The 20,873-nt window shown below is 35.4% G+C and overlaps 3 protein-coding genes across 5 annotated transcripts; 1 reads left to right on the forward strand and 2 right to left on the reverse strand.

Annotated features, from left to right (window-relative positions):
- Positions 1-413: 413 nt before the first annotated feature.
- On the forward strand, positions 414-7,671 carry LOC132641032 (formyltetrahydrofolate deformylase 1, mitochondrial-like). The gene is made up of 8 exons (XM_060357889.1): positions 414-640; positions 774-886; positions 5,829-5,979; positions 6,084-6,157; positions 6,247-6,406; positions 6,664-6,762; positions 6,874-6,960; positions 7,299-7,671. Exons 1-8 carry the CDS (start codon positions 440-442, stop codon positions 7,443-7,445), a joined length of 1,032 nt encoding a protein of 343 aa, XP_060213872.1. The 5' UTR covers positions 414-439; the 3' UTR covers positions 7,446-7,671.
- A 402-nt stretch (positions 7,672-8,073) lies between these two features.
- On the reverse strand, positions 8,074-10,152 carry LOC132641034 (probable aquaporin TIP-type RB7-5A). Its single transcript, XM_060357903.1, has 3 exons — positions 9,939-10,152; positions 9,252-9,502; positions 8,074-8,570 (listed from the first exon to the last, which is right to left on the reverse strand). Exons 1-3 carry the CDS (start codon positions 10,063-10,065, stop codon positions 8,196-8,198), a joined length of 753 nt encoding a protein of 250 aa, XP_060213886.1. The 5' UTR covers positions 10,066-10,152; the 3' UTR covers positions 8,074-8,195.
- Positions 10,153-13,346: 3,194 nt separating this feature from the next.
- On the reverse strand, positions 13,347-20,648 carry LOC132641037 (O-fucosyltransferase 29-like). 3 transcript variants are annotated; one of them, XM_060357914.1, is made up of 9 exons: positions 20,029-20,648; positions 18,707-18,791; positions 17,504-17,580; positions 17,286-17,374; positions 16,960-17,149; positions 16,453-16,514; positions 15,462-15,564; positions 14,927-15,255; positions 13,347-14,228 (listed from the first exon to the last, which is right to left on the reverse strand). In XM_060357914.1, exons 1-9 carry the CDS (start codon positions 20,242-20,244, stop codon positions 13,889-13,891), a joined length of 1,491 nt encoding a protein of 496 aa, XP_060213897.1. In that variant the 5' UTR covers positions 20,245-20,648; the 3' UTR covers positions 13,347-13,888. The 3 variants fall into 3 exon arrangements, with proteins under 3 accessions (XP_060213897.1, XP_060213890.1, XP_060213905.1); XM_060357907.1 differs by having other exon boundaries at positions 16,333-16,514; XM_060357922.1 differs by lacking the exons at positions 16,960-17,149; positions 17,286-17,374 and having other exon boundaries at positions 16,333-16,514.
- Between the last annotated feature and the right edge of the window lie 225 nt (positions 20,649-20,873).

The raw sequence follows: 20,873 nt of genomic DNA on the forward strand, positions 1-20,873 counted from the left end.
AAATATCTCTCAATTTTTCACAGCGAACAAGTAAAAGTTGGACGGATGGATGGAGTATAATGACTAAATATTTTTCACTTTATTTGAAATTTTAGAGTTGGAGTTGAAAATGGAGTTATGTTTGGTTATAGTTTTTGCAAAAGAATATTTGATCGTTTAAATGTATTGAAAGTGAAAAAAGTGAAAATAAAATTTTAGCTATTTTTTGAATTTCAAATATAACTTCCTTGTATTTAGAATTTTCATAGCAAAATGTTAATTCTTTAAATAAAGTGAAATAATTTTTCGAAAAAAAGTAAAAAAATTCGAATGGCCAAACGGGCCCTGAGATTGTGGACCCCACATTTAGAAGTTGGCAGTTGGACAAATGTCCGAGACAGCGTAGACTACAGTTTGAAAAAATAAATGGATAAGACTATAATTTGACTGATAAATAGAGATGGGAACTATTTGTGAGACTTTGGTAAAGTCTAAAAGAAGCGAACTTAAAGGGGAGGACATGAACCTCCTCTGGAGATTGGCATCCCCAAACTTTGGTCCTCAAGTTTATAACTTTGCGAAAAGGTCACTGAAATCTGTAAAATACCCATGTGGGTCCACAAATTCCCTGTTACGTGGCATTCACGTCTTTCATTGCCCAGTAAGTCTTCATATGTTGTATGCACAGCACTACCAGCATATACATAAACATGGGTAATTAATGATCTATCCGATGTGGGTCTTTTGTCAATAGGGGAGACTGAGATGAGAACTGAATTGGTTTTTGTGAATAGGATGAAGTAGGAATCGTTGCAAAGCTATCAGATTGCATAGCATCAAGAGGTGGAAATATTCTTAGTGCTGATGTTTTTGTTCCTGAACACAACAATGTCTTTTACTCAAGAAGGTATTTTCAGTTTCAATTTGTTTGCTTTACTTTCTTTTTTTGTCGTTTACAAAAGGATGTATGTTTACTTTTTTAGCAGCTCTTTAGTTCCTAACTATATACATGATATGATTAAGACCGCAAGATTAAAAAATATTTGGTACATTCTACTTATCTTTAGTTTAAGACCATAAGATTTAAAAGTGTTCTTTACTTTTTTAAACTCCGCATCAAGTTAAAAACAGATAAATAAATAATTATTTGGTCAGTTGGTAGTAACATAAGCACTAAGCAGAGTAATAGAGGTACGTACCTATAGCAGATAATTGATTATTTTTTTTATATTTATATGTTACCTGTTTTATAAAAAAAAAAATAGAGGTACCTATAGGCTGTAGCAGATAAGGATCTTAAAGGACCATTATATTGACACATTATGTAATCTTGCAGCTAGAAGTTTCTGTCGGTAAGAGTAATTTTGAGAATTATGTAACTCCAAGTTCTTGGAGAGTGGCAAACAATTGAAACACAAGTTTATACAATTTATCTAGGTAGTCAAATGAGTACTAATTTTGAGCAACATTTTGAGTTACAACTATGCTTTTACTTTTGAGTACCAGTAGATGCTGTATTAACATGAACGAAGAATTTATATGTTGTACGATTTCGATAATGGACCCTTCTAGGGAGTAGGGACACCTTTTAGTCTTTTTTGGATGGCTGGTGCGCAAAATTGAACCAAAATAGGCATATCATCTTCAGGGAAGGACTTTTGAAGTTTTGAAGCAGATTTTGCAGATTCTTGCCAAGAAATCGCTCATATCTTTTGCCAAAGGTACGATGGCAAAAACATGTGACTAGTGTTTATTTTGTGAAGCATCATCAATAAAAGTAATAACATATTTGCTACCACCCATCGATGCTATCTCCATTGGACCATAAACATTAGAATATACCAAATCAAGTATATTTAATTTTCTTTCAGACAATGTCTGAAATGTGACTTTGTGCTGCTTAGCAAATAAACAATAGTCACAAGGTATTGCTGTTGTACCTTTGGCAAAAGATACGAGTGATTTCTTGGCAAGAATCTGTAGTCCTTTCTTGCTCATGTGACTGGTTCTTCTGTAACACAAATCTGCAGAAATCTTATCTTGAGCCATGTTCAATTCACCTTGGCATATTTCTGCATTTGTCTCGTACAACGTGCCACGAGCAACTCCCTTTGGAATCATCAATGATTTCTTGGAGAGTCTCCATTTTTTATTTGCAAATAGTTCACGTATCCAGCTCGGTCCACAGCAATTGCCGAAATTAAGTTCATTTGCAAATCAGGTACATGATGCACGCCTTTTAGAACCAATGTGCATCCGACATTAGTCTTGATACATTACCGGTGTGGTATGGTAAGATGCTGTTGCGTCAACCATTTATTCTGACTCTGGACCTGCAAGTGCATGCATTTTTCTTCTCGTTATCAAGAGAACAACATTATCATTGATTTGCACTGTGGTAGTTTTGTTGTCGTCATTCTTCTTGTCACTGCTTTCACCTTTGCCCCTTTTTAGATTCGGACAATCTCTTTTAAAGTGACTAGTTGATCGCAATTGTAGCAATTTTTGGCTCTTGATTTGGATTGGTTCTTAGACTCCCCTTGAGCTCTGCATCTACTATGTTACTCGAACTCCTTTGGTGACTCCTGCCTCTACATTACGTAATGATAGCCTACCCATGACTTTCAAGCTTCTTCTCATCTTCTCATTAAGTAGAACAATTGATGTGACGTCCTTCAACCCAACGGGGTCCTCGCCGTACAAGATGATTGTTGTCAAATTGTTGTAGGAAGATGGCAACGAGTTCAGGAGCACGATGGCTTATCTTCCTCCTCAATCTGTACTCCGAGGTGGGCTAGATACATGACTAGTCCAGTAGGCACATTTAAATACGACAAAAATTCATATCTTCCCCATATGTAGGGCGTATAATCGCTTCTTTAGGCATAATTTTTTAATCTGTGTATATGTTAGATTTTTCAACCTTGTCCAAATGCCACATTCATCAATGATGTTATTGACCACATCGTCTGATAAGTGCAACATGATTGCATTAGCTGCCTTTTCATCTATATCTTCCTAATCTTCAAGTCTTATGGACTCGGGCTTCTTGGATTTGTCGCGTAGTGCCTTGTTGGATGAGCAGACCCCTCATTCGTGTTTGCCATGTCGAGAAACCGCTATCAACATTGAATTTGGCTACCTCGTACTTTACTCAAGACATTGTTTTTCACCGAGTATACTACTACCAACCGCAAAACATATTTCTGTGAAAGAACAACCTGGCTCTGATACCAGTTGTTGGTAATAAAAATAGTCCACACAAATAATATCATGGTAATAAAGGCGGAATAATAACATAGCACTGAGATACGATAATCAACAAAAGGACAATAATGTCACCAAGATTTTTATGTGGAAACCCCTTTTGAATATGGAAAAATACCATGGGCCAAGAAGAGCAAATAATCCTACATTGGTAATCTGAGTACATACTCAAGAGACCACTACACACTCAAAAGAAAGAACCCTCGTATGATTTTTCCACCTCACTATAGCACCGCTCACACTCTCTATTTTTCTGCACAAACTACAATGTCTGTGAATACCTCACACTGCTTTCTAATACTCAGAGATATTTTTCTGAGATTGGTGCATACAAATGAGAAGCAGAACATTTTCTTTTATAGGGGTGAGAGGCCTCCCCTTCAACCAATTAAGTTTGTCTCAACTTGCAAGTGATGCAAATTGCATCTGCCAGCAATTGCAGATGCAAATTGCAAGACTTCACATGGCTACTACTCCTTTTGGCCAATCAAAACTTTTGCCCACTTTTTTTTTTTTTCCTCTTTTGCTTTTATGTTGGAGATGGAACCCAGAAATCTCCCCTCCAGACCCAATTAGACGTGTTGACCAAAGTAATACCAAGAGACAAGTTCGAGTTGTGCAAAGAACTAGTTGGCATGCACTCTGAACAGAAGCCCAGTGTTACCTCCTTTAGGCAATTGGGTCTGGAAAGGGATATTTGTGGGGTCCATCCCCAACATAAATGAATAAGCAAGAAAAAAAAGTGGGCAAAAATTTTGATTGGCCAAAAGAAATGGTGGCCATGTAAAGTCTTGCAAATTGCACATTATGGGTGGCAAATGCAATTTGCATCCCTTGCAAGTTGAAACCAATTTGATCGATTGAAGGGAGGTCTCAAACTCCTATATAACAGGAGATGTTCCGCTTCTTTGCTCCTCTCGGCCTGTGGTTTTTTCCCTTATTCAGAAGGGTTTCCACGGAAAAATCTTGGTGTCATTATTGCTCTTTTGTTAATTTCAATATCTTGGTGCTACATTATTATTCCGTCTTTATTATCGTGAATATTATATCTGTGGACTATTTTAATCCCAACAGATTTGCATATGAAATCTGGGAAGCGGTATCTTAGATGTATGTACTACTTTACGTGTTTGTTCTTCTGTGCAGTTTCTGTAAGTCTCGGAAGTCAGACATCAGCACTAAAAGCTTCTAATTACTAAGCTATCACCGTATATCTTGCTCCTGCAATCTTCTTAAAAGATTATAAACCATTGGAAGAAGCTGTGTGAACATGTATAAAGAAGTGCTACTAGATGAAAATTTAAGGTCACGTGTTCGTGCACAAATTTCATAACCATGCGTCGAAATACATAGAGCACTGGAGTATAAGACACATATAGAGGACATATCTGTTTGAGTAATAACCTTGAGAAATTGTCAGTGCTCTTACTTCCTTAACCTTACAGGATATCTTTGCTTCTGTCAAAGAAAGCTGGCGATTCTTCTCCATACTCCGACCCTCCAACAAAAACCTTTAAAACCACATGCTAACTGTACTGTGCTTGGCTTCTTCTACCAAGTTCCCCAAGTGATAGTGTCATGTACCTAAGGGAGACAAAGTATAACTTTTTTTACCAATTTTCAGATGATAGGGAGTACACTCCCCTCGGTTCACCTTTTAAGTTAGTTTGAAACATTTTCCTTTGTTTTGGAGTGTCACCATTATCTCAACCAATATCAAATTTCAGATCTCTTTAATTTTCAAATGAATTGGGTTAATGAAAAATTTTGAGAAGTATAAAGCTTCTACATTTTATGACTATTAATCCTTTTGTATGAGACAACACAGTCTTAGATCATCACAAACAGTAAGGTTAGGCACATATTTTAGCACCTTGTATGGTTCCATTAGCCATCTGTGTGCTTCCTTAAAAAAATATATACCTTCTGTGAGTTCCCTATTCCTACTTAATTTTGATAATCTTGCTTCAGCTAGCTGCATAAATCCGCTTCCTTTTTCCTGTTGATAAATCTAAGCACCATATGTAGTGATTGATTCATCAATGGAAGGGATCAGAAGTAACCTGTTCAGCTCAGTGGGTCTATGTGCACACCTTCCATGAGCCAAAAAAACTTAACCTATTGCAATTACACTATTCAGTCTAAGATTAACTGTATCTCCTTCTCACAAGAGATCATCAGTAAGACACTAGATACTGAAGATTGAGCAGTTGCCTTTTGAATTTGATCTGCTTATATATGAAGAATTTAATGTCCTGCCAACTATTAGTGTCAATTTCTATCTTTTGAAGCATACTGAAACAAGCTCTTTTTTTTTTTTTTTTTTGCCCTTTTCCTATGTGTGGTTAAAGAGGCAAAATGTTCATTTTGCAAGTTGTAATGAGTCAATGGTGCTTATTTGCCTTTGTAAGGTATTCTATGCGGTATACGATTGAGAATTAGCAGCAATATTTTTCCAGATATCTTGAATATCAATCTTTTATTCTGTGATTAGTCATCTATGCTTTAGGCGCTTTTTTTTTTTTTTCCTTCTCTCGGCAAGTCATATGAAGAATACAAAGTAATTCTTGCTTCAATTACAGTGAATTTACTTTTGACCCTGCTATATGGCCCCGAGGAGAAATGGATGAGGACTTCTTTAAGCTATCAAAGATGTTCAATGCAATGAAGTCTGTTGTCCGGGTTCCTGAAATAGATCCCAAATATAAGATCGCAGTTCTTGTTTCAAAGCAGGTTCTGATTCCAAGACTGGTCAACGGCTGTTTGTGTGAATAGTGCTGAAATATATAGACCCTTCTTAATGTTTTAATGTAAAAACTGTCATCAATTTGGTGCAGGACCACTGCCTTGTAGATTTGTTGCACAGGTGGCAGAATGGTAGACTTCCTGTTGAGATAACTTCTGTAATAAGGTTAAGCATTTGCAATTTCTTCATTATACCATTTATCTTCTATTAAAAGAATTAGTTATCAATGTAAAATGTGTTTCTATGTTTAACAGCAACCATGATCGAGGTCCAGACGCTCATGTGATTCGGTTACTTGAAAGGCATGGAATTCCATACTATTGTTTGCCAACAACTATAGGGAAGAATAGAGAAGTCGAGATCTTGGAATTAGTTCATGATACTGATTTTTTGGTACTTGCAAGATACATGCAGGTAATCAAAATTCTGGGACATCGAATTTTGTGTTTTCTCTTGATTATAACTATTTGCTGGTCCACAACAGTAGTTATTTGTTAAATAAATAACTTGTTTTTTCTTGCTTGTATTAGATGGTTCAAATTAAATGATTTAAACTGGCTTTTACGTTTACATCATTCATTATGATCTTCACCATTATAAAACTCCTAATAAATCTTGCACTTCACTATTTTAGTTGCTTTTGTAATTTAAAGTTGCACTTGTTTCTGCAGGTATTCTCTGCAGAGTTCTTAAAAAGTTATGGGAAGGATATTATTAATATTCATCATGGGCTTTTGCCATCATTCAAGGGTGGGAGTCCATCTAAGCAGGTTCTATTTCCGACCCTTTCTTTAGATGTCATTTTCCACTCTTCTTTGTGGAATTTTAATGTGATGCTTTACAAATTTAAATCATTTATTTCTTTAATAATTTTTTGATAGGCTTTTGAGGCTGGTGTTAAGTTGATTGGTGCAACAAGTCACTTTGTTAGTGAAGTACTCGATGCAGGCCCAATCATCGAGCAAATGGTAATTATTCTTATGTGCATTGGAACTCCAAATTAGTTTTAGGGTTTGACCTGCATTTTTAATCTTAAAGCCTTGGGTTGGTAACGTGATAGCTGCTTCTAGTAATTAAAGTTATTCCCTGTTATCACGTTCTCTTTATTTACTGGTCACTGTGGTGTTTTTCATTTGCATAATGCTGCTTCATATTCTTAATTTTTTTAATGCACTTCGTTTACTAGCATCCTCCCTCTTGACCGTATCATTTTATTAGAACGACTTCATCATCATATATTAGATGTTTACCATCATAGTAGAGTTTTAGCATCAGGATTTTACAGAAGTAACCTTTCTTCTCTCAGGTTGAAAGAGTTTCCCACAGGGATAATTTGCGAAGCTTTATTCAGAAGTCTGAGGATCTTGAGAAACAGTGTCTAACAAAAGCAATTAAATCATACTGTGAGCTACGTGTTTTACCATATGAGAAAGACAAGACTGTTGTATTTTAAGTATAACCGAAGAGGAATTGAGGGTGTCGGCATAATTCTCTCTGCGTTTAGTCTGTCATACACGAAAATGTGTACATTAGTGTTGTGACTTTAGTATACGACTAATTTGTACACACACTATTCAAAAAACTGAAGAGTTGACTGGTTTGTTGTTTGTACCAATACTACATGAGAATATGAATTGTAGAAGAGGAAAGAGAAAACTGGTTTCATCCGATTCATCTTATTATCAAACTTCAAACTTGCTTCAAAGCCTTCAATTGGTGTAGAACTTTTTACATCTTTACACAAATAGCTAGTTGAATTCAATGTTTACTTTTTCTAACTAGTATACATAGATACCGATTATACACATATTATACCTATGTTAGACATTCTATTTTTTGTTTAAGCAGTTGGTGGGCGTCTATTTAGGTTCATGCTTCAATTTTTTGAACTATGGTAAGATGACGATTGGTATAACCGGATAAAATGATCCTTTAGGTGTTGATTTAGTTTCTCCGCTTGCATAAATAGGCTTCTTCTGAACAAATATTCAGGTGATCACTGTGATTTTTGGGTTATTTAGCTTTATCTAAATAAATGCACAACACACATATAGGTTTTAAAGTACCCTCAGTCCTCAAAATAAACCAAACAGGATATTTCATTGGAAACAAACTTCTTGCATAGCATAATATACAAATCTTAAATTAAAATCAACATTGCATTTAAAGCACACAAAGAAAACATTGTTGAAGACTTCTTCTTTTAAGCATAGTCTTCTGAGTTTGGAAGTGGGGTGTGTGATCCAATAAAGACATCTCCATAAATAAACCCAGCCAATCCTCCACCAATGAGTGGGCCAACCCAGTAAATCCAGTTCTGTGAAAAGTCACCAGCAACCACAGCTGGCCCAAATGATCTAGCTGGGTTCATTGACCCACCACTGAATGGGCCAGCTGCCAAAATGTTGGCCCCAACAATGAACCCAATTGCCATGGGTGCAATGGTTCCAAGTGAGCCCTTTTTGGGGTCTGCTGCAGTGGCATAAACAGTGTAGACAAGTGCAAAGGTTATGATTATTTCCATTACCACTCCCTCAATTCCACTGAGCCCAGCAGCAACTCCATGAGTTGGAACAGCCTGCCAAAATCCAATACAGAACCCGTTCTGGTTACTTGTTTTAAAATAGATGACAAACATTAAATGTTGAAAAGTACTTATGATGCTGAAACTAATTTTATAAATAAGTTGTTATGTGTTTGGATAAAAATGATGAAACTTATAATAAACAGGTACTGTGTGCGGTGAAAAGGTGCCGATAAACATTTTTTTTGTTAATGCCTAAAATGACCTTAAAGTTATTTACATTATAGAATAATATAAATTCAAAAGTATATTTACATTAAAAGGATGGATGGCAGGAATAGAATAGATAGAAAATTAAAAGTTACGTAGGTAAGGTCCGCGTACACTTTACCCTTCCTAGACCTCACATTGAGGGATTTCACTGGGTATGTTGTTGTAATTTGGAGATTACAAAAGATATTAGAGATAAAATCGTAAAAGACTTGGTCAAATTAATAATACTTATAAGCAGTAACACAATAAGTTAAAGGTGATCAACTAATGATTTTTGACATTTTTTGGCTTATAAACATTTGATTTATAAACATTTTTGATATTTATCAAACACGTAGAAATGTTTAAAAGTTAGTTTGACCTATCTATAAGCTTAGTCAAAAACACCACGTGAGGTCCAACACCTAATTAAAGTTAACAATAGGATTTAGCTTAATAGTATGCTAATAGTCAACAACATACCAAACCGTTAGTGACGAATTTAAGGAGGAGGCAAGCAACTGTAGAGCCAAGCAATTGGGCAATCCAGTAGAAAATTCCAGTCAAGATGGTGATGTTTCCACCAACAGCCAATCCCAAAGTAACAGCTGGATTCAAATGTCCACCTGAGATATTGGCTGCCATGGATACCCCAACAAACAAGGCAAATGCATGAGCCACAGCCACTGCTACTAGACCAGCTGGGTCAAGAGCTGCATCTGAAGTCAACTTATCTGCAAAAAGAAATTAATAACTACGTTATATTTTGACAAATATTTTCTCCATGCGATCAGTATGTCACATGTTCAAGTTGTAAAAATAACTTTTACAGAAATGCAAAATAGAATTATGTACAACACAAACTTCAATATGGTCGGGTCCTTTTCTAAAACTCACGTATAACAGGAGCTTAGTGGAATTATTTGCTACTTTTGTTGTGTAGTGCTAGACCCAATTTAACTTTTTTGAAGAATCAGCTAAATAGCCGTTCACCCAATTGTTTAAGCTAAAAATAATCGGGGAATGTATGATCCCTACATAATATGTATATAGCTGCGTATAATCTATGTATACCTACTAGGATGCTAATCTGAGCGGCTATTTAGGTAAAGATCCCTTAAAAGATTATGTGATCAGTATGAAAGTTTTAATTAGAGAAGTGTAACTTACTATAAGCAATAGCAGATCCAACCCCAGCAAATACAAAGAGCAAAGTAGCAATAAACTCAGCTAAGTAGGCCTTTAATGACCCAACACTAAAAGAGTCACCAATGCTACCAAAGGCAAGCTTCACCATTTTTTTGGCTCCCACTAAAGAATGTACCTAAAGAAGCTCAATTTAAGTCCCTTGCCAATTGGGTTTTGCTTAAAATTTGATGGTTCTCATAGTCTCACATAAACTGTCTTTATATATCCATAGTGGACTCACAAAAATGACATTTTGGGTTAGGTTATGCCGACCATGGGGCCTAATTTGAGTAGACTCGACAAATGATTGGCGCCGTCCCACCGCCCATACCTTTCTTTGGTTTATATTAATCACATGTTTGATGGTTTCGTTGAGAGGACTAATGGTGTGTTTGGCACCGAGGAAAATGTTCTTCACAGAAAATATGTTTTTGAAAAATAAATGATTTACTTTTTTTAGTGTTTGGTAAATAAGCATAAAATATTATCCATATATAATTTGGGGGAACAGAGGTCGATTCACGATGTAAAATTTATGAGTTCTTACAATGATTTCAAGTTAATATATAATAGTAATTTCATAATGAAATCGTAATAGATATTTAGTTTATTTTTTAATATATATATATATATATATATATATATAAAAGGTCTATACAAGAGTTATTGATTTCCGTGAACACGCATAATATGTGCTAGATCAGCCACTTTAGGCAAATACTATGAGGGGCGGGCGTGTGAGGGTGGTAGAGGTGGGGCCATGGGGGTGTTGGAGAATGGATAGGAGTGGGATGCCAATCAGGAAATTTACTTTTCCTATTTCCGCAAAAGAAATTATTTTCCTCGTTTTCTAAAAAAAATGTTATATAAAATTTTTGACCAACCAAACATATGAGAAAATTTCATACCAAACACATCATAAGTTATATTTCATTGTAATGGACTTTCAAGAAATTAATTTAAAAGTTTGTTTAGATAAGCTTAAGTGCTTAACTAATACAACATTTAAAAAGTGATAATTTCTTAAGTAGGGAAAAAAAAGTAAGCTCCACTAACGTATAATACTAGATATCTGATGTCAAGAGCAATTTCTTTCATGTTTAGAATAACTAAAATGACGTTCCAGCACATAGAGGAATCATTAAAATGTTGATGATAATGATAATTAAGTTTATGTATAATGATGTTGTGTTTGAGTTTATGTATAATGATGTTGTGTTTGGTATGGTCGTAAAATATTTAATACTTTGTTCTCTTTTACTTAATTATTTTCTACGTTTTAATTGTCTTAAATTGTTGGAAATATTTTCTACAGAAAAAATTATTTCACGTCGGTTGAGAGAAAATGATTTGCTTCTTGTTGCCAGTTTTAATGTACATGGAAACATTATATTCGACTTTAACCACTCAAAATTATTACCAAAGTACCACTATAAGTCACATATTTTGTTAAATATTGGTTGTTGGGTGAAAATGTTGGAAAAAATATTACATTTTGTGCAAGAAATTCTTGCAAACTGAACTTCCAATGGTGTTTTATACTACATATTTCTGGTTTCATGGAGACGACTATTATGATATATTACATTGTAATAGTATTCAAGAAATGAATTCAAAATATTATTTAGAGAAGCTTAACTAATGGAGTACAAAATTTAAAAAGTGATGCTCCACTTTGTTTAGAGAAGAAAAAAAAAAAAAAAGAGGAGAAGAAAAGGTAAACTCCAGAATAGTATAAGCATTAAGATGTTGTCATGAGCAAAAAAAATACTATGTTCACTTTAGAATAACTAAAATGACGTGCCAAGACGCAAGAGAATCATGATAATGTTTATGCTGATGATAATCATAATTTAATTAAAGTACAACAAGGGGTATGCATTCTTGGAATAATGCCAAATCTTTAACCAACAATTATTCTCTTTACTAAATTATTGCCTACTGTTTGATTATCTTAAAATGTTGAAAATGATACTTAAAGGAAAATATTCAACAACAATGGAATTAAATGACTTTTTCTTATGTTACCAATTTTAACCGGGAGAAAATTACTTTCAACTCTTACTAACAATTATCACCAAAATATCACCCTGGTATTTCATTCCCACTGTCCGCTAATACCTAATACTATTAGTTGCATGTTTAATATTCAACTAAATATAAAGAAAAGGAGAAAAAGGTAAATCTAAAAAGACCCGTAAAAATTAATAATTTGAGATAATATATTTTTAAAAAGATATATTAATAGAAGTAACGTTTGGTGGGTTAAAGAGTAAATAACTTTTGAATTGAGGTATACTAATTTTGGAAAACACAATGACGAGGCTTTTTGTACGTACTTTTTTTCTCACTGTTTTATAGTACTCCTGTACATTTCGTTGTACAAGCATGTAGTGCAATAATTCGGTATTTATTTGGACTTTTTTTTCCTTAGACAAACTATATTAAACCCCCATCGGTGTTTTTTTTTTTTTTTTCACAAACTAAATTTCACAAATGGTCACACTACTATGTTTTTTTTGCACGAAAGTCACACAATTTTATTTTAGTAATCAGATGGCCACAAAATGTAACAACCTTTTTATTTTTTTCACTCTTTTAAGCAATCATTTGAAAAATAAAAAGGTTGGAGCCCTCTTTGAAAGCCCCCTTGATGCAATGAGAAAATGGCTAGTATTCAAGGCTAGTCCCGAGAAAGCAAGTGAGAGTTACCGATAAGCTCCTGGCTAGATTATCTTTCTTTTCCGATCACTTTTTTATATACTTTATAGGGATAGAGTTTAGATTTTAAAATTAACTTTTTCATTTTCACTAAGGTTAAATGACTTCTTCAGAATTTCTTTTTTAAGATAAGAGGCAAATCCAAATCCTAAAATAAATCACACTAAGGTTATTACCATTTTTAATATTGAGCTAATGCAGTAATAGTTTGTGTAGCAGTCACTGAAGTTTGTACTTCTTAAAGTTTTTTCTCCTTCCATTCAACTAATGTGTTGTTTTATACAGGCGTATGTATGTAGACGCATTTGACAATGCAATCAAGGGAAGGTCAGGAGCAGTGGCGGAGCTACATAGAGCTGAGGGTGATCATCCGAGCCCCCTCGGCGAAAAAAAATACTGTTTTTACAAGGTTAAAATTATTTTTTATGTATATATAATAAATGTTGAATCCCCTTAGGCTTCTTCGCATGTTTACTTTTTTATATTTTGAACCCCAAGGCGGAAATCCTGAATCCGCCACTGATCAGGAATGCACAAAATAATGTCCTTATCTTGATTGGATATATTAGATGTTGAGACACCCTTTAAATAATTGCGAAATTAGTGTCAAGATCATATGCTGTACTGAGAAGGAGATTTAAAAAACCTGAATACAAGGTAAAACAGTGGTAACTGCAGAGAATAAGATTTATTATCAATGGAGGAGATCACAGTTTCTTTTTCTTTCTCTTCTTTGCTGTATACATATCTTACAGAAAAGTATATTAACAATTGTAGCACATCAGAATCCGCTTTCTAGAAAAAACAGCGGTGAACCAAAAAACATATCTTGACAATTGACAGTGTCAAGTGCAGGGCTTCAGCCCCTCAAGTTCTGCCAAACGAAGGCACCCGCATACAACGTCAATATGACAATGGTACAACACTTCCCCGAGTAACTCATATAGTCAGATTAAGGATTATCATGCTCAGTCTCTCTAACACAAAAATTCTGGCCTGACTCCACTTCGCGCACAGGTCTTATACTCCCTTCCCCTCTACCCTCCTCCCAATATAAATACTAGGTTTTTTGCATGGCATGGTCCGTGTCCATGAGACCATGATGTGCATTTAACCCACACATCACGTGTTGCGTCTTTACCACTGAACCAATTCCCCGGGCCCAGGGGGTCTCTTCTAATACAGTCATATGTCCTGTCAAATTTCCTCTACTAATACAGTTTTTGCAAGCTCTTCTCATCAAGGTCACTGCTATTGTGTATGTACCTATATCTTGAATCCGGGAGAGTTGGATTCCCACCGGAAGTATGATTGTTGTATTTGTCTATGAAATTTGAATGATTGAATGGTGTCTTACAGATACACGAGGATGGAAATTCATGAAACTCTCCACGTCCCGGTCTCATTTCCTCAGGTTCTCCCATGAATCCACTTTGGCATGATTTAACCTTTCTAGAGAATGTGTCCCAGTCCATCTTATTTCGAGCCATGAATAAAGCACTGAGTCTTTTGGCATTTGGTCTGATAGTCCTCTTGTGCCCCATGTACCTCCTTTGACATGACCAAGAAAAAAATTAGCTCAATAGTGAAAAAAAGAAGATAGGAAGAGGAATCAAAATTATTTGTAATGAAATTTCAATGTACAAATTTCTGAGTTGCCACTATATATCATCGGGAAATGACCAGCTCTTAACTTCTAGTCCATTATTGCATACTAACAGACACTGAAATTGAACACTTCCAGTTCCACAAATTTACCTATTTCCAAAGAAATAAGCCGGAGTTTAAATCACACCTAATCTGAAAGCACTAAGACTCAGCTAACTAAACTCCATATTAGTTCCTAAGTTTAAAAGTCACAGAACTCCCAAACAAACTTTAGGCTGCCAAATTTAAATGCCTGAAAAACTTTCAAGTTCCACAATTAACAATCCATCTCATTTTGGTTTACACCATAAAATCTTGAAGCAACTGATCATAAACCGATTTCGCATTGACCATCCAGAGACTGACATGATTTCATTCTTTCATTGACATAGTGGCCATCCAATTTTCTCAAGTTTTTTAACCATGGACCGATAGTACAATGCTCTCTAGGATCTTGATTCACTTCTCTTTTTTACTTAGTGTGGTAGTTCAATAAAGTAGACACATGCACCATGCTAAACATGAAAAACATGTCCCCTATGAACAAATATTAGATCAGACGTGTAAAAGTGCTAAGAAGAAAAACATGTGCAAATCCTCACCTACTACCAGCAAGGATCTTAGCCATGTTCCCATTATTGTTGGTGACAAAGACATCACTTTCATCACATACAATGTAGTCAATTGCTGCAAGACGAGAAGAGTAGGGAAGAAAAGGTTTCAGCTCATCACCAGCAACTATCTCTTTGGTATAGAAGTTTGGAAACAGCTCTTTTAGAGGCTGCAGAGTTTTTTCTCCACCATATACTTCACCAGATGCAACATAAAGGTATGTGTCATTTTTGAAGCCAAGTGCCCGCAGCATAAGCCCAACTTCATGGGGTGTCAGGGGGCATCTTCCTCGTGTTCGCTCTTCATCGGGGCTCAGCTCCTGAAGCCACAAGTGAATATAGCCTTTGTTATCAAAAAAAGAAAGCAAAACCTTTGGAAATCTTTATGATTTGGTACACAGATCATACAAGGTCCATTTTAATAAGGGAAAAGCGGGAGAAAGGAGAGGTTTCCGACTAATAAAGTCGCCTAAATTGCCGAATAATAAAGACCGAAGTCATAATTCTTTAAGGAAAGAAATCCTACAGGTAAAGTAGCCCATCTTTTTCTTATCTCACCCAATTCGTATCTTTCCTTATCACCCCCGCCGTAATAGCACCCGGAAAATGCTAGCATATCAGGTTCAAACCTGAAATATATATACATCAGAGTGACAAACATTAAGTGCCAACAAAAGCATAAATGTAAAAGGAGTTATCCTGAGTAACGGACATATATAAGAAATAACATCAGAAAGATTAGAACTTTTATGTTACCGAAGGAAAAAAAGGTACAAATTGTAATTTAGACACACATCTAATGCTTACTTAGGTAATACAGATATTTGACTATTATGAAGTATGAAGGTCAAAATACAATCTTTCCATTTTAACAAAAGAAAACACAGATGTTGGCATGTTGCTGCTCATTCTGCATCTATCAAAGTTCTCATTACCAAACCAGTGAATAAGATTTCTCCTAATCCCTAAATGTCTATGATCCCGAGAGCATACAAACTTTACCTCAAGCTGATATGCACTTCTTAATATTATGAAGAAAACTATAGGAGGATCGCTTACATGGTCCAGGTAAACATTACCCATATCATATATGGCAGGAAACTGGATAGCATTTAGAAATTCTTTTTATGAATAAGATTATTCGGAGTATTAGACCCGCCACCATAGGAAAGCCAATAGAGTTTTTTATTTTCCTAAGCTTCAAATGTAAATGAATGGGTTTGTCCATTCTTTCGGTTAGGTAAAAGGAGATTTAGCCAATACAGCCCCCCTTTCCTGTCCTAAAAGTTGCAGCATTAATTTTCAGTTCCAAAATTCAAGACTTTACTTTTGAAAAATTGCTATGCAGAGTTAAATAAACCAAATTTTAATTTCGTAACACTGTCAGTCAAATAAACCTCAAATGAACTGCAATGAAACGTCTTGCCATCTTTCGCATACGCACTACAAGTTTCTGACCAAAATTCCTTATGGGCTTAGTGAATCTTAATGCATGATAATTCACACGGCAACGTAACTTTTGTAGCTCTTCATCAAGGTCATTAGCAAGCCGATAATCAAATTTTGTCAACTGAAGAACCTGCACACAATATGGAGGTCAAACATCAAGAAAAAAAAAACTGAGCATAACCATCCACTTTTTACTATCAAGTTTTAACTTAAAGACTCCATGAGAATTATTGATTAATTGTTGTTCCATGAATTGTTTATACAGGTTTATATGTGCCATATTACATTCTGAGATTGTTAATAGCTACGTCCCGCGCTCAAGTTAAATTCCAGAAAAACGAAGATGTGTGCATCCTGAAACAGAACATAATTTAGGATTTCTGCAAGTTGACTGTCTAAACAGCTAAATGAAGAGATCAGGAAGAGTGATTACATTTCCTTAAAGTTCACTTATAGTTTTCTGGGAAATATGAGGTTTGAGATAGAAAATAGCAGGCAGCTAGTATAGGTGTGTAAATGATTGCACAAATATGATTAAAAAACAGAATCAATTGTTCTGATTTTCTTTTACTTACACGCCTCCTTAAGAGTACTGGCAATACTTGGTCCAAGTAATATTCAGGTTCTGATTTTCTAGGAACACGCATGGTATATGGAGGTTTTCCCATTGACCTCATGACCTTCTCTGGAACTCTTTTAACAACAGTGACATCCTTTGCAAGGTAAGAGATGAACCATTTAACATCAAAGATGTTGACAAAATCACTGCAGGTTAACAAGATATCTCAGTAAAAGAGAGAGAGAGAGAGAGAGAGTCAAATTTGCTTCTGTTATTACGATCCATTTTATAAGCTTATGCAACAGACAGGCTCCTCAAAATAAGTACAAGATGCCCACCAACCTATCATCCTTCCAAAATGAATTATGATCCAACTCAGGTACAACTAAAGTGGCGTTAAGAATTCGCGCAACAACTACAGCATCAGTTATCTGGTAAGCACGAGATAGGTTCCAAATGTTAGACTATTAAGATACAGTATTAAAAGAGCAAACACAAACTGTTTGAGAGATACCAAAGATTAGTTGATGAATGATTCAAGTCAAGAACAGCATACTTACTCCAGTCCTTTGTTGGTTGAGTCCTCCGCTAGTTGCAATAAGTAGATATCCATTTGAAGAACGCACACTCACAGCAGCTACATTTCATTTGGGAAGCGTTATAGACCAAGGTATTCTCAGTAAAAATTGAAGCCTAGTGAAATTATGAGATGCAGAAGCATAAGAGTGAACTTTGAAGCTAAATAAGCAGGAGAAAGCCTTTTGGAAATTATCAAAATGACTAAGTGCAAGTGCACATCAAATTTCTGAAGAACTATGATTTAACTCCTATTTGTGTCACATATCAAACAAGAAACAGCAGAATCCAATGCAAGGGCGGACCTTAACAATAATTTGTTCACTTCTACATATCTATGAGGATGCTATAAATGACAATAAGGCCTAGCTCTATTCTTTTTTTTGAAACAGTTAACATATCTATTATAAACAAAGAAATACACCAAAAGTGTACTTCAGTAGTAATTACAAGTAGTAGCCAAAAGAGCAAAACCTACCACCTAGACCCTCATAAACTGTCTACAATACTAGCTAAGGCTAACTCCATTCTACATATGGTTTTGTTTAGATATCTTGATCACCAACTTAACCAGGCTTCTATATCTACACTTCAATAGCCAATATTAGACACAACCTTCAGTTCAAGTTCACCAACTCAAGAAACAGGACTTCTCTTTATGTTTTAGCCAGCAGTTAAAGGGGACGGTAGATGAGTGATGGTCAAAGACGAAAAAAGATTATCTAAGTTCCTTTTGGGAATAAAAGAGCGTCGGAAACAAAAGTGAAAATGTTTAAAAACAAAACCATCAATCCTTAGAAGTTGGATGCAGACAAGCTAACTCTCTTTCACTTCCTTCCATTCCAAATAAAACAAAGGCTATATACTTTTGGCATGGAGGAGCCAATTTTCTCCACTACCTCTTCTCACTCAATTGTTTCAATCAGGCATACTCTACTTTCTTTTAGTTGTCAGTAGAGCATATGATTACATTTTAGCTGAGATCATAATGTTAGATGTAAGTAACTGATTTCCATAACCCACTCAAGAAACCTAAAGCATCGAAATTGAAAATCTCTAGGCCCTCACCTTCAGATTATGACCAACCAAATAACATTGCCTAAACACAATACATGATAAGAGTGACAACATCACAAACAGTTAGGACAGAAAATATCTGAAGAAACCATGCAAAAGCATTTACGTACAAGCAAAACGAGGGCCTCTCTCACTGCATCCATAGTAAGAAGTTGAATACCTTGACTTCCAAATATCAATTGGCGTACCTCCATCCTAAGATATATCAAGTAACAGAACACGTGATGCTTCAAAATAACTGGATAGGCAAAACAAAAACTAATCTTTCAACTTCATAGCTGCGACTGTTGCAGCCAGAAACTTTAGCTTTTCCGATAAACTTCTGTCAGATTGTAAGGAACCATTAGTCATTATTACTGTGTCATCCAACAGAAGAAAATCATTCCATCACTACCAGCAAACTCATAACATGATATTCTGAACTTTCCTTTGGCATTCCAGCCACTCCCAAAGGCAAAAAAGCGTTGAAAGAGAATATAAACTGTTCAAGGGAGTGTAACATATACTTCACTCTTTACTTAAATTCTTAAACATCAAATTTGGCACACAAGAAAAAGAAAAATCCCAAAACCAAAAGACTTGCTTGTTAAACTGATAAAATAGATACTAGATAAACTTGATAGTAGCCAAAATCCAACAAAGGTATCTATGAAAACTTCAGTTCACACAGCTATACTCGAAAGAGACCATAGAACCCCACAAAATTGCAATGCATAATCTTAATCCGATAAGCGTAGAGAAGCAATGCATGTACAACAACTACTACTACTACTTTGTAACAGTAACTGAGTACTACTTTTGACAAGATAGATGAGAACATATAATAGATTTATACATGTTTGAGGTGTATTTCAATACTGCTTAACGTTCACTGTGAGTTCAAGTTGAGAGCTTTGGGTGCGACAGCGCCAACTGCCCAAATATTACTCCATCCCATATTATGTGCTTATACTTTTTCATTTTAGGGATGTCCCAACATGTTTGACACTATTCCATTTCTATATTCACAATCTTCAAGAATTAAAATTCATCAAGCTATTCAAAAGTTAAACTCCATGTGATGTTTTCTCTATCAAAACTATACTTTCAAATTTAACATTTTCTACACTTAAATATCTTTCCCACAACTACTAATATAATTTGTAAGTCAAATTAACATCTTAAACACCCTCTTCTACTAAAAATCCATTAGATAAAATGGGATGTAGGGAGTACATTGTTAACATGAAGAGAAAGGCAATACATCAATATTAAATTTTCCACATGTGAAAGAAAACTGAAGAAGGGTGTTGAATAAAAAGTCAAACTTTGTTGTAAACATAGTCAAAACAAAGCTAATTAACCATTTTATTTATGCCCACATTGCCGTGGTTCTTACGGAAACAGCCTCCCCTATGTTAGTTGTTGTATTTATGGCCACATTATAGATTACCTGTTTGTAGAACCAAGCACCTCTGCCGAAACTGTGAGAGTACAACTCAAGATTGGACGCCACGTGTCCGGTAAAGAGAGATATCAATCCTAAGGCAAACAACATTAACCCACAAAGTGTGGTACATGAGATGGGTCGCCTTGACCAACAGCTAAACAAGAAATGCTGTTTCTGAGTATTAGCCAATGCCCCACAACTATATTTCGCCATACCCATATTTACAGCTACTTGATTTACCCTTTTATTCTCATATTAACAGGGAATAACAATAAATTAGTACCCCATACAAAAAGAAGCAGTGCCAATCACTGTGGATGTCTATGTAAATGATGTTGCCCGTATAACTGAATGGGTGTTCACTTCTCTGGAAATCCTTTTTTCCCCAGTTTAAATCTGGTTGTCGCCTGATCAACAAAAAAAAAACTCGAAATCTCTTTTACTCTTCTGTTGATGTAATCCGCCCAATGATTATCTAGTACAAGTAGAAAAATGGGTTTCACAAATCTGGCAGATTGTGGAGTGTGGATAGCCTCTGTTGTTACTTGGGATCGAAATAGGAATGCGGGAAGGTACAGAGGAGGTTGGAATTATTACCCACTGTTTGGATGGTTGTTTCCGTGGTTTATTAATATATGTTGTAAACCCTTATAATTACGTGGTTATATAATCATAAAAATATTTAATTTTTGTAACAATGAATTTGATAATTTTTGTGTGGTTAGAATTTCATTTCTCCATTATACTCCCACCTTCCACCCCCACTCTACCACTCACCCCTACCCCACACTATCACACACCCCCTACTCCCACCCTCACTCCCAACTACCCCACCCATCTGCCACCCA

Source organism: Lycium barbarum, chromosome 1 (assembly GCF_019175385.1).
Source record: "Lycium barbarum isolate Lr01 chromosome 1, ASM1917538v2, whole genome shotgun sequence".
NCBI lineage: Eukaryota > Viridiplantae > Streptophyta > Magnoliopsida > Solanales > Solanaceae > Lycium > Lycium barbarum.